The 13,901-nt window shown below is 42.4% G+C and overlaps 1 protein-coding gene and 2 non-coding genes across 3 annotated transcripts in view; all 3 read left to right on the top strand.

Annotated features, from left to right (window-relative positions):
• The first annotated feature begins 1,563 nt into the window (after positions 1-1,563).
• kri1 (KRI1 homolog) overlaps positions 1,564-13,901 on the top strand; it is a 13,738-nt gene continuing 1,400 nt past the window's right edge. The window contains exons 1-17 of the mRNA XM_034894551.1: positions 1,564-1,820; positions 1,976-2,052; positions 2,721-2,823; positions 3,742-3,841; positions 4,006-4,063; positions 4,168-4,217; positions 4,897-5,017; positions 5,104-5,181; positions 6,611-6,717; positions 6,806-7,034; positions 7,980-8,150; positions 9,632-9,707; positions 10,415-10,524; positions 10,653-10,809; positions 12,078-12,208; positions 13,140-13,204; positions 13,313-13,408. Of these exons, the coding sequence (XP_034750442.1) occupies positions 1,736-1,820; positions 1,976-2,052; positions 2,721-2,823; positions 3,742-3,841; positions 4,006-4,063; positions 4,168-4,217; positions 4,897-5,017; positions 5,104-5,181; positions 6,611-6,717; positions 6,806-7,034; positions 7,980-8,150; positions 9,632-9,707; positions 10,415-10,524; positions 10,653-10,809; positions 12,078-12,208; positions 13,140-13,204; positions 13,313-13,408 (1,814 nt within the window). The 5' untranslated portion in view covers positions 1,564-1,735. The remainder of the gene's footprint in view (positions 1,821-1,975; positions 2,053-2,720; positions 2,824-3,741; positions 3,842-4,005; positions 4,064-4,167; positions 4,218-4,896; positions 5,018-5,103; positions 5,182-6,610; positions 6,718-6,805; positions 7,035-7,979; positions 8,151-9,631; positions 9,708-10,414; positions 10,525-10,652; positions 10,810-12,077; positions 12,209-13,139; positions 13,205-13,312; positions 13,409-13,901) is intronic.
• LOC117958781 lies at positions 11,681-11,780 on the top strand. The gene has a single exon (XR_004659786.1). It is a non-coding gene; the product is annotated as a Z30 small nucleolar RNA (small nucleolar RNA).
• LOC117958782 lies at positions 12,923-13,022 on the top strand. Its single transcript, XR_004659787.1, has one exon. It is a non-coding gene; the product is annotated as a Z30 small nucleolar RNA (small nucleolar RNA).

The raw sequence follows: 13,901 nt of genomic DNA on the forward strand, positions 1-13,901 counted from the left end.
TCTATCTATCTATCTATCCATCTATCTATCTATCTATCTATCTATTTTCCTGTTAATACTTGCATACTCTTACTTATTAACATTTTATATGCAACTCTTTTCCTTCTATTTTTCCAGTGTGGTATTAGTAAAGGATCTTCTGTATCATGTGTAACTTATATTTGTTACATGTCTGTTATGTTATTTGAGTCTACCCTGTCAAAGACTTTCTATCACGTGTGACCGACAGTAACGTTTTTCCTATCTTATCTCATATGCAATGAACAAGAGCTATCTGATCATCAATATTCAGCGTTTAAATCCCGTCAACGTTTTGTGTTTACCTGCTGACATGATCATGTATGAGTTAACCTGGGTTGTTCTGTTTCAGGGGGGCGTTCTGGATGTTTTGGGTGCATAATGACACTGACAAGAGTCATATCTGAGCCATGTCAGTCAGGTTTATTCTGGATGTTGTTCCTCCCAGACTGGTCCTATAGGACATGACGTTGGACAGTTTAGTCTCCTCTGTCACACGGCCTCGCCCCCTCAACTGCCCCTGCGTTGGGTAAACATCCTCTCCAGTAAACAGGGGGACGAAACGGGCGTCCTGTCCGATCGGTGATCACACTAAATTACTCACTTGACTCATAACATAATACTATTTAGGTCAGTGTTTCTCAAAGTGGGGCCCGGGGACCGTCAGGGCAACGGGGCACTCTGCCATAGGGTTCATGACAAGTTCAATTCATTCAACTATGCAAAAGGCTTCACAGTTCAACAAAGGATATTTAATTATTTTTATATCACTATTTATAATGGTTGTTAAGTTCTAATTTAACAAATCTGTAACTCTTATATGTTTTGACTATGTTTAATAGCCTACATGTCTGATATCTTTACAATATATTTTTCCTGTGTTGTTCTGTGTTCTGGGTTACTTTAAAGTTCTTAACCTTTTGTATCTGTGTTAGTGAATAAATAATCCCCCCAGTAAAATAAGAAAACACATCAATAGAGATTTGCTTTGGTCTGTCACAGTGAAAATAACAATATTTACAGGATGTAGTGGTGAGGAAATGTGATCAGGTAAAATTGGTATTAGTGCGCCGCCTGTAGGAAACTGTAGGCCTACTACACTCAATGCTTCTTTATCCGTGATGAAACGGACTGCACCAGGAAAACATGAGAATTACTTCTTTGACTGTCTTTGGAAATAACTGCACAGAAGCTGGTGAACATGACTGTATTTAAAGAAAGGGCTAAGCACCATTTTACAGTCTACGGCAGCACCAAATGACAGCTAGAGACAAGTGAAAAACAAGTATAATACAAGTTTAATATCCAGAATATAATTTATTAACATAGAATTGCGTTTCATTGGATGGAAAAGGCACGACCCGCCCTAATCTGCCTCTGATTGGCTAATACTCGTTGCCTTCTTTGGTTGGATTGGTTAGGTTTAGTCATGAGGAGTTCGATTGGTTAGTGTTAGCGTTAGCCAGCCAATCAGACGCAGAGTAAGGCAGAGAAGGGCGGGACATGCCCTCGCCATACTAGGAAAACGCACATTCGCCTCCGTTACGGTAGGTGGCGGAATGCACCAACGTGGCTTTGTAGTCCGTGACTAAAACGAAAGAGTGCACCGGAAACCACGTGGTTCAGCTTTCCACACGCGCATGCTGTAGTTAGAATGACTTCCCTTTAAAAATAACGTGTAGTTTTAACTGTATCCGTAATCTCTTTCTTTTAAACCATGTCGGGCAGATCGGAGTTGAAAATCAACCCTGGCTTCGCGCAGAAATACGAGAAATACCGGCAGAAAGAAGAGCTACAGAGACGTAAGTGTGTTACTGCTAACTTAGCTAGCTAGCTAGCGAATGGTGGCTACACTGACAAGCTAACAACACAACGTGGGGGAGAGTGCCGTTAGCTAGCGTTGAAGTTGTGTTACATGTGTGTATAATATCCCTCCGTGTTCTGTGTTGTTGTGCAGTGAAGGACCGATACGGGGACCGAGCAGATGACAGTGACTCTGAGTCGTCCGAGTCCAGCTCTGGTGACAGTGAAGTGGTTAGCATCGCTGCTTTTTCCCTTTGCACACCATATTACAGCTTTCTAATGGAACGTCATTGCTAGGCAACAGCGTGGCCCCCTGTTAACTTCCTGTCAGAACCAATCGCGATGCTTTGTAGGGCGGGACTTGCCTAGAAGTTACCGGGAAGTTAGAAAATCGATACAGCAAAGTATCGCGATATTTTCAGTGTCAATACTGTATCGATACACAGGTGCCACGCATTGATCTTTCATTGTATACAGTGTATTGGTCAGTTTGTCTGCTTAACAGTCCCATTTTGCAGCCATACAGTTGAATTAAGTCTCTTTTTTTTAGATAAAACAGATGTTGATAAAGTTTCCTTTTGGCGACGTAATTTGAAATTGGGAAAAATTAGAAGTTGGAAATAAGGTAATATATTGCAATATGTTTACATTTTCAATATTATTGTATTGTGGCATAAGTATCGTGATGATATCGTATCAGGAGGCGTCCGGTGATTCCCGCCTTTAGCAGTGACGTGTGTTTCATATTATCTTTAACCATAATAACGCGTTATTCACATAAACTGAACAGGAAATCAACTTGGGGCCATTTATAATGTTTATGTTTATAACTGTGAGATGGATGACCGCGTGTTACTCGTTGTGTTTTTAGAAATGTTGTCTTGTTTTTACCCTCCCAGGAACTAGACCCTGAAGTGGAGAGGGATTTTTACAGAACCTTGTCTCTGCTGAAGAAGAAGGACCCCAAGATCTACGAGACCGATGCAAAGTTCTACTCCGAAGGTGGGCGTTGTGTGCATCATAGTGTGGTACACTTGTCATTTAACGCAGCAACTTTGATCCGATTGTTGATTCGATGTCGATTGTTTTCAGTATCGATTAATCTGTTGACGATTTCCCCGATTGATCTGTTAGTTTGAAAAATAATATAAAAATAACAAACAAAAAGTAGATTGAAAAATGTTGAATCAACAGCCCAAGACGTTCTTTAAATGTCTGGTTTTGTCCACAACGTAAATATGTTCAGTTTACTGTCAGGAGGACGAGTGAAGAAACTCACTTCACTTGTATGTTATTCGGGTCAAGTTGACCTTATTTCAATTTTTACAAGAAGAAAAATGGTACAAAAAAGTTACTTGTACCATTTTTCTTCTTGTAAAAATTGAAATAAGGTCAATCAAAAATCAACGGCCTTTCCTTATTTCCTGTGATTAACATGTATTCCTGACTCAATTCAGAACATTATTCTGGATATGACAATTATGTTTTTTCCATAGTGGATTTTTAACATGAATTATAACTTATGACAAAAAAAGAATCACACTTCCATGTTTAATTGTGTGCTTGTGGAGACTGATTGCATTCCCTAACACATAAACTGTATTTAAACACAATTGTTTGAAATTGAGATAATAACAATATTTGTCAAGAGACTATGAAGTAAAATTTTATTTCAGAATTTTTTAAAAACCCCAAATAAGTCCCGAGTCGGTTTGACACGAGAGGGTCCCGGAGTGAAGACGACACTGGGGTTAAACAGGCTGCAATCAGATATTTTACACTTTTTCATTCATAAAAATTCACTTAGTCGATTATTAAAACAGTTGGCGCTTCATTTCATAGTTGCTGTCACAATCTCTAGGATATATCTTTTTTTTTTTTTATATTTAAACATATAAATAAGACCTCTAAATCTTTCAGATGCATCCACCAGTAACGAGAAGCCGTCGACGTCGAAGAAAGCCGTGAAGCCCATGTACCTCAAAGACTACGAACGTCAAGTCATTCTGGAGAAGGAAGGGTGAGCAGATGGCTGCTTTGGGAACGGGACATGATACAAGCTACTCCTAATCTGCCAACATTATTTGCAAAAAATGACAACATGATCGCCTTTATTATTAACGTATAAACATAAAACCGGCTGTTGTTCCTCTCACATCTCATCTTTTTGTTTTTACTTCACAGCAAATATGAGGATGATGACGACAGTGATGATGACGAGGAGGCCGCCAAGAGGATGGAGGTAGACCCTGTTGCCAAATACCTGTCTTCCCTCAAGAATATGGAGATGGTAACAGGGAAGAGATGTTGTCGCTTTTTTAATCCTCTTTTCTTCTTTTCTCAAAGAGAGCGGCCTCTCCTAGCTACATTCAGGAGCAGCGGGAGCTGAAACAGAGGTAAGACTCGAACAACCTCAAAGTGTCTGGAGGCATAAAGGCCGATTCATGCTTCTGCGTTTTGATTGATATCTTTATGTCGAACATGCAAGAGAAAGTATATACAAATAAAATAAAAAAATAATAAAAAGAAATTAAATTAAATCGTTATCGGCGTTAAATCAACGGCGTGGCGCCGTACGTACGTAGGTCGGTGGAAACATAGCCCGTAAGATGTAGCCTGACATGCACCTCTCGTAAAATGTAACTCCATGTTGCTCAGCATTGGCTTGGTTCCCCCCCCCCCCCCCCCGCGACTCATTTCCTGGTTCTCCTTCATAGACAACATGAAATCAAGGACACCGTTAACTTGTCCTGCTACCGATTTCCCACCTTGGTCAGAAAGGACTGGGGAGACACTTTGTTTCTCTCACTATGACTCAGTCGCTACTTGCTCCGAAGCTAATCACCCTCACTCTCTCACTAGCTCTACCACACACACACACACACACACACACACACACACACACACACACACACACACACTGGCCCTGCTATTCTCTTAAAGAGATCAACGCACAAGTGAAAACTTCAGGCCACTTCCAGAGGTTAACGCGGGACGCTCTGTGTGGAGCCTCCGCAGAAGCATAAATCAAGCTTAACTCGCAAACTATTTACATAAACCAAAACCTCTCATCAGCTTCCGGAAGTTCATCCAAGACAGCGACGAAGATGATGATGATGACAATAAGGGCGAGGGCAGTGGGCAAGAGGGACCGTCCAAGCTGCTCATCAGGAGGATCAAAACGCAGGACGAGAAGGTCAGAAGCTGTTAGCAGTCACATCTCGTCGTTAAATAGAGACGTACAAGAGCTTTACAGGTCTCTGCTCCTGTTGATGTTTGTAGGAGAAAGAAGAGGCAGACTATGTGGACTGGCTGAAGGGCCAGGCTGACCTCGAGGGTCCGGAGGATGTGAAGGACATGGTAAGTGTGTGTGTGTGTGTGTGTGTGAGTGAGAGAGAGAGAGAGACATACTGTGTATTTGAGAGTAATGACAAGTTCCAACCAAAGATTTGTGACGAGACAAAACCGTTGAGGGCGTATCCGGGAAACATAGCAGCGGTCTGAATCAACCCGTCTCAGCTCGACTCAAGTCAGCCGACGGTCCATTTCATTTCTATGTTACAAACTTGTCAAAATGGCTGAGTTTTGGGCACACGAGTGCGGAATGTGGTCGAACGAGCTAGAGAATGACTGAAGAGAGGGAGCTATGCTAAGCTGCGTTGGAACAAAGGCGCAAATCTGAGAGAAAAAAAAGGTTTTCGCCATTCCATATCTACTAGAAATGTAGCTGTGGCAAGTATCTCTCTATCACTACCCTCATTCATATTTTAAGAAGCTACAAATGATATCCAGCTATTAAAAAAAAAAAAAAAAAAAAGCCTGAAAAGTTGCATGTTCGATTGGATGTACAGAGAGTCATTGTTTTGGAGATGCTTCTCCGTCTCGTTGCATTGGTGTAAACCGGCAGGTTTCGGGACGCTGCAGAGCGCCGCGTTGCAAGTTTTACCTCACTTTCAATATTAAGGGTTTTTCCTGATTTAGAATCTGCCTTGGGGGGGGGGGAGGGGGTCAGGGGACTATTGTCAAGGCAATAATTCTGTGGTTCCTTATTTTACAGAAATCTATATGCATTTGCCTGTTATGTCTGACAATTGGGTAAACAACAATGTTGATCATGCTTGAGTAAATTAAACTCAAATCAACAGAACCGCTTAAGAAAATAATATTTAGAAAAAAACTGTTAAACTCCCCGGGAGAGTTCAACACAGCCAGACTCTGGACAGGAAGATGTAGCTGCAGTAAATACCTAAGGGCTGCTACTGTTTATGCTCTGCTTTTCGGCTATTTTTTGTCAATTATCATTTTGTCGGGGATTTTTCCTTTGGTGCTCTTTGGGGGGGACGGGGGGCGTCAAAAATTCCTCTTAAAGGCGAACCCTGATCTTTGGTCTGAACCGGGCTTAGGAAAGCCTGATGGGAAATAGATTTTGTCTTGCTAAGTAGTCTTGCTAAAATTGCGGCATAGTATCGTAACATTTTCAGTGGCAACACTGTATCAATATGTAGCAAGTATTAATATTTTATTATATATTATGTGTGTTGGTCAGTTTGTCCCATTTTGCAGCAAGAAAATTGAAGTGATATTAACCAACAGAGAAATGTGGGAAGGGGGAAAAAAGGTTAGCAATTGCAATATATCGCAGAACACTGCAATATGTTTAAAATCTCTAATATTGTATCATGGCATAAGTATCGTGATGATATCATATCGGGAGGCCTCTACTGATCCCCCCCCCACCCCCCACCCACCCAGCATTGCTTAGTAATGACACTGTTTTCTGTTGAGACAGAAGTACTTAAGGGACTACTGGAATGACCCCGAGCTGGACGAGAGGGAGCGTTTCCTGAGAGACTACGTCCTCAACAAGGGTTACCTCGACGACGGGGATGATGAACGGTAGGTTGCTGCCCGTGTGGACGTCCGTTTGGTTTTCCGAGAGAAGGAAACGAGGCATTCGTAACGCAAACTCTCCCGACGCTTTAAGGATCCCAACCTACGAGGAGGTGGTCCAGGACGACGTGGACGATTCTGAAGAGGAAGGGGAGACTTTCTTGGAGCGGCAGGCGGACTTCGAGAGAAGCTACAACTTCCGATTTGAAGAGCCCGACGCGCAGCAGGTGAAGACGTACCCCCGCAGCATCGCCACCTCCGTGCGCTCCAAAGACGACCGCAGGAAACGCAAGAGGGAGGAAGTGAAAGAAAGGAAGGATAAGGTGTGTATCCTGTTCGGGGGGGGGGGGGGACAATATCAAACCAAGCTTTTATCCCCTTTAAGCATTAACCTTTGCTTCTTCTACTTCTCACTATGAAATTCATAATATGCATTATCATAGTAGGACTTCTTTCTGAATACTGTATCACACAGCCAGACCCATATATTATCGGCCAAGATTCCAAAGTATCAGTATCTGCATTTATAATGGTAGATAATAGAACATTAACCCTCATGTTGTCCTCAGGTCAAATTGTCCCGTTTCCTATATCAATGTCCTTTCCAATTCCCCAAAACAACGCTCTTTGTCAAGTACAAATCTTTCTACTTTCATTAATTTTGGGGCGTCTTATTCAATTTTATAGCAATTGAAAACAAATGGAAGTGTTTTTGAAATAGTTTTGCTTAAAAGTTGACATATTCCAGTCTGTGATTATCATCAACATCCATTCCTTTAATTTTAGTCTCAATAATTTCTGCTTTTCTAACTCAAACATTAGGTATAATTTCCTAAAAAGGAGGTTTATTGATCATTAAATCCAAAAATAACTGAACTAATGTTAATTAGTTAGTGTTACGTTGAAACGTTGTTGAAAATCTCAAAAAAGGGACAAACATTGCAAAAAAAACATTAAAAGTTTAAAACATTGATAAAAAGTGTCAACAAAATTGTTGATTTTTAATTTTGACAGAAGGACAACACAAGGGTTAATAGAACAGTCTGGAAAGTTCATAAGAATTCATCACTTTAATGTAATGCATTACAACGCTTGTGTCACATCACAATATTGGGATATCCAAAATGTTGCACCATATTTAGCCTCATATATCGATGTGGATGTGATGTAATATTGATATATTGCCCTGCTTTGTTTATAAGCCAATATAAACCCACCTTTCTCTCTGCTTTTCATTTCCGCTCCCTCTCCCCAACGACTCCTTCCAGGAGAAAGAGCAGAAGCGGGAGCAGCTGAAGCAGCTGAAGAACCTGAAGCGCAACGAGATCATGGAGAAGCTGAAGAAGCTCCAGGAGCTGAGCGGCAACGAGCAGCTCGCCTTCAGTCAGACGGACCTGGAGGGAGACTTCGATCCACAGCAACACGATCAGCTCATGCAGGTGGACACACACACACACACACACACACGCACACACACACACACACACACACACACGCACACACACACACGCACACACGCACGCACACACACACACACACACACACACACACACACACACACACACACACACACACACACAAGCACACAGCACCACAAAAACATGGGAGAAAGCGGATGCTGAAATGATAAAAAGCACTGTCAGACTGACAAATGCTGCCATCCAATGAAACTGAAAGCCCAGTCTTTGTTTTGTTTTTAGACTTAGAGACTCTTCCTTTAATTTAAAGACTATCATGCCGCTGCTATTCACTGAAAAAACAAATCAAAGAGCTGCAAGTTATCAGCCATCATGTCTAAACCATCCGAGGTGGACGGACCACGAGCTATACGTGGTTGGGAAATGAAAGAGTCTGCTCTTGAAGAAGTCTAAAAATCGACCTTTTTTTTAAAGAAAAACATGTTTTATCCACACTCTTATGGAGACAAACGACAACACACAATCATAAGCGTAACAGCGACGTCTCTGATTGGTCCAACTCGCTGTTTCCATAGAAGTATTTACTGTACCCACGAAACCGTGAACGGCTAGGGTGAAGTCTCTGATAGTTTCTGTACACCGTCCTGTACCTTTTGCCCTTTTTGTTGCTATTTTCATAATGTGTTTTTGCACCGTATCAAATGTTTTATGCCCGCTATTCATGTCGTAGCTGGTTGGCTTGGTTCCAGACAAATCTGTCTCTATTGGCTGCTTTCACAGCAGACATCATCAGCCTCATCTGGCTCATTTTCTGTAGTTTCTGTAACGTTAGTCTTGCTCTTTTCCAGACCCTCCTCCAAAGGATGGCTCTGGTTTAATGGCATTTCCTTGTCTTAAAACCAATCTGAATTGTTGTGGGTGGTGCTAAACTCCGCACAGAACAGATGGTATAAACACAAAAATACCAAATACAAAGCCTTCCACAGTATTCAGTGACTAATATACAGACATGTTCGCCAATGGTTCCACAGTCTGGAAGAGAATCTGATAGAACTGTGTACAGGGTTAGCCAGATCAGTGATTATGTCATTTTCCGACTCCGATTCCCTACACATAAACATATACACATTAATCTATACATCAGGTTATGTATAACAGCATAGCAACGTATGGCTTGCACTGGAGCTCCTTGGAGCTCTCAGCAGCATTATCATTATAAGCCACTATGAGTGCATGCTCTCTCTCTGTGGACACCACCACAGAGCCGTCGTTAGTGTTAGCACCACCACCTGGGCGTCTCCTGCTTAACAAGCAGGTGTTTTGAGTCCGGCTGATTAGACTTGTGCTCAGGGAACTCAGCCAAGCCCTTCTCAATTCAGAGGTTTTTAACCAGCCAACATGAAGACATTACCACTACTGTCTTTCACCACGGAAGCACACTCCTACTACCATTTTTCCTCGTACGCGACAGTTGCTTCATGCGCGTTCCTTCCTGTTTGCAGAAGTTCTTTGGGAGCGAATACTACGGAGAAGAAGAGGAGGGGAAGCCTCAGTTTGATGATGAGGATGAGCTTGAAGGTAAGCCTGGGTTTTCTCTCTGTTAGCTGACGCAGCAGTGTTGAAACGTGCATGTTTTATGTGAATGCAGTCAGGGTTCAGCAGTGGCACTAGAGGCCGACCGATAAGGGTTTTAATAATGATGCTGCCCATATGTGCTTGTTTTTAAACATCTATTTGATATACAAAATGTAACACAATTACTAAATTTCTCAACAAAAAATTAATTCAACACTTCTGAATTCTCACAACCAATCTGCCCTTGTATACTTACATTAGAAAGGTATAATGTAATAACATTGTATAGGGAATATATTGAATAAACGAAATGGGTAAGAAGAAAATAAACTTAATAAAATGTTCCACCAAATAAAGTTTAGTGTACTAGACATTTATCAAACTTCTGAGAACACAATTCTGCAAACTTTCTTTAAAAAAAAAAATGTAAAAGTGCTGCAACCAGCAACATTTCTTTGTTTTAGGTCTGAGGAAAATGTATTACACATGAACACAAAATTGTAGTGGTTCTTCAATTATGCCCTAAATAAAAAAAAAATTATAAAAAAGATGCCGATTTATGTTAAAATAAGGCCAAAAATCTGCCGATTTAATCGGTCAACTTATTATCGGCACCAGCCAGGACTTTAATACTTGTGCTTTATTTGCTAAGGGAAAATGTTCAAGTCATTGCATTAATGTGTGATACGGGGACTGGTGTGCGTGTGCAGAGCACTGGAACTGGGACACGTGGACTGGAGAGGAACAAGAGGACTACGGCGGTGAAGAGGAGCAGGAGTACGACGCCTCTGGGCCCCACTGTGAGGATGAGAACTTCATCGTGAGTAGATGTGATTTTTAACATAAAGCAACCATTCATTCTGGGAAGTTGTCAGCTGAGATCAGCTGGACAACCTGTTTTTGTTCCGTTAAAAGATGAACTTACCAAAGGTCATCGTGTTGAAATAGATGGATGCGGACTACGACCCGAACCAGCACACGGCCTCTAAGAAGAAAAAGGAGCGGAAGAAGATGAAGAAAGAGGATTTGCCACAATCGGGCAAAAAGAAGAAAAAGTCCCACTTTGCAGAAGTCATCACCAAAAACAAGCCTGTGTTTGATCCACGTAAGTGTCAGGAATGTTTTTAGTTCATTATAAAGATCCACATTAGCTGATGAGCTAGTGGTCCTGGGGTCCAGTACCACATTCAGACAGTGTTCAAGTCTATATTTAGTTGTGGAACTGAAAACTCAGATTGGACAGATGGTCTAGCTAGCTGTCTGGATTTACCCTGCAGAGATCTCAGGACCAGGTAACAATAGTCCTCAGAAATCAGCCGGCGGTTAGAGCGCCGAGACAGAGACAGAGACAGAGGAAGGGGACGGACATCCGGCCAAAATGAGTGAAATCCAGCAGAGTTTCAAGTGCAAGCCCTGAAGTGGAACATCATGGATATGGACTAGCCAAATACAGAAATTCTTGTTTTTGCACTTTTGCCGGTTTCAATATCTAAGACTTTTCTAGGTAGAACATTTTGGGGTATTATTTACGTATTTCACGCTTTTGCATTTTTAAAATGTGTTTTAATTTTTATTTTTTTTTGTATTTGTGCCAGTAAAAATTGACTTTGGGCAAGTACTTTTTTTTTTTTTAACTTGCCTGACCGGTCAAGTGATCCCTGCACATAAAGGAAAACATAAAAGTTAAAACCAAATGGCTCTTTCTAGAAGGGAGCTCGGGAACTCGGGCTGCCATTTAAGATGGAATCGGTTATGCGCTGTAGCTGTCTAGTGTACAAGGACACTTACTCGACCATTTCACAATGCGGACTGGGTGCTGGTTGATGCCGACTGGGTGCTGGTTGATGCCGACTGGGTGCTGGTTGATGCCGGCTGGGTGCTGGTTGATGCCGACTGGGTGCTGGTTGATGCCGACTGGGTGCTGGTTGATGCCGACTGGGTGCTGGTTGATGCCGACTGGGTGCTGGTTGATGACGCTGCAGTGATGAGCCGTGAGGTGACTGATCTGGTATTGCTTTCCCTCCGGGGAGAGCTCTGACCAGGGAATGATCTCAACTTAATCTTCTCTCTGAGCAGACCATACCGCAGCAAATGCAAAGTATTTAAAGCAGACACACTCTTAACCGGCCCCGGGGTGACACGTGGGTAACGAGTGCACATCTAGGTAGCTCACAAAGACTAAGGAGAACGAAATGTTTACTGCTTCACTTTAACTAAAGATAGCCTACTCTTGTTCTTACACGTTATAGCGTTGTCTACCTTGTCTTGTGTCAGTATCGTATAAAAGGTCCAAATCTCAGATATTTGTAAGTGAAGGAGTTAACACAGACGTACCCTGGGTCTCCCTACATACAGTACCTGTTTGTGTTTCAGAGGAGAAAAGCTTTGAGCAGTACCTGGACGAGTACTACAAGCTGGACTACGAGGACATCATCGACGACCTGCCGTGCCGCTTCCGCTACCGGCCGGTCCTGGCCAACGACTTCGGCCTGAGCACGGAGGAGGTAACAGCTTCCAGCCTCAGACACCTGGGCATTCGGAGCAATGAATCCTCAAGCCGTGGTTTTTGTTAAGAGCCATTTTTACACGGGATCATGTAAGAGGCTTCCCTTCTCTGAGGGTGGAACTCTGATGGCATCCAGGACCAAGCTCTTTGAATCCGGAGTATTCTCTCTCTCTCTCCACTACATGTGGACCTCTCTTTGACAGACTAGCTATTTCCAGCTGCTAAGCTATGATTGGACAAGAGCTTTTCAGGTGCGCGGTCTAGAGAATGGTCAGTTCTGATTATAGCTTGGCATTGTTAAAAATTTATATTAAGGTGATTTTGATACCAGTTCTTCAACTAAACTTTTTCGATACCAATTTTATACTAAGAAATTACAGCATTAGGCACAGATCTTTTCATCTTTTTTTTTTTTTTTTCAGCTTCCATGTGAGCCCCGTCTTTGTAACGTAGTTTTTTTTCTGCATGTCTCTGCGACTATGTTAGATCTTGGTAGAAGCATGTTGATTGGCTCACAGATGCTGATGACATTCACTACTAAGGTTTTGAAATTGGGTTCTGAATGACGAGGCATTTTTCAATACTCGATACTGTAGAGGCCGTTCAGTCGATGCCTAAAAAGGTATTTGATCCGATACCCAGCCCTGGTTATAACATGGGTTAAAACAAAAATGAGGATAAGTTTGCTGCCTGATGTTAGTGGAAGACGACGCTGCAGTGATGAGCCGTGAGGTGACTGATCTGGTATTGCTTTCCCTCCGGGGAGAGCTCTGACCAGGGAATGATCTCAGTTTAATCTTCTCTCTGAGCAGACCACACGGCAGCAAGCGTGAGGCTGACCAACTCTTAACCTGCCCCGGTGATACGGCGCTTTGTTGCACAAAGACATGAGCTGTGGATCTTGAACTAATTACAGACTCTTCCCGCAGATTTTAAAGGCTAATGACACGGAGCTGAACCGGTGGTGTTCTCTGAAGAAGACGTGCATGTTCAGGTACCGGCCCCGTCCCTCATGTTTAAGTGTCCCGCCTGTCCTGTTGTCCCGGGTCCTTTCCCTGCACTCCGTTCATTTTTTTGTTTGTTTTTTCTTTCGTTCTCTCAGGTCTGACAAGGAAGAGATGAGTGATTTGAAGAACTATGTCATCAAGGCTCAGAATGAGAAGAAGAAAAAGGAAATCCTGAGCTCTGTGTATTCTGAGTGAGTAAAACAAAGTACACAATGTACTCCGCTGCACCGGGGCTAATGGGCCGGCGGACCACCACGGGACTTTATTTAAGAAGAAAAAACACGTAGTGGACGGAGAGAATTATTCTTTTTGATCCTGTTTGTATTGAGCCATGAATTACACGTCAATTTAAAAGAACGTTTTTGCAAGTCAAAGTAGTCCGTAAAGTACAAGCCGGTGAAAGTACATCATAAGACTACTCAGTCCGATGTCTGTCTGGTGCCGGGATGTAACGTTACTCACACGAGCAGCGGACCTGGTTCGTTATTTCACTTCCCGCCTGACGGAACGACGCTGGGTAAAACTCAAGTAAGAAGGTTAGGCCTGTCGTGGTAGTCGATGAGTCAAATAATCTCACAATTATACAAATAAGATTGGTTTGGTTTTTTTTTGGGGCTTCGATAGTTTCCATTTGTACGCTGGTTTTCTCTCTCTCTCTCTCTCTCTCTCTCTCTCTCTCTCTCT

This window comes from Etheostoma cragini, chromosome 15 (assembly GCF_013103735.1).
Source record: "Etheostoma cragini isolate CJK2018 chromosome 15, CSU_Ecrag_1.0, whole genome shotgun sequence".
Taxonomy (NCBI): domain Eukaryota; kingdom Metazoa; phylum Chordata; class Actinopteri; order Perciformes; family Percidae; genus Etheostoma; species Etheostoma cragini.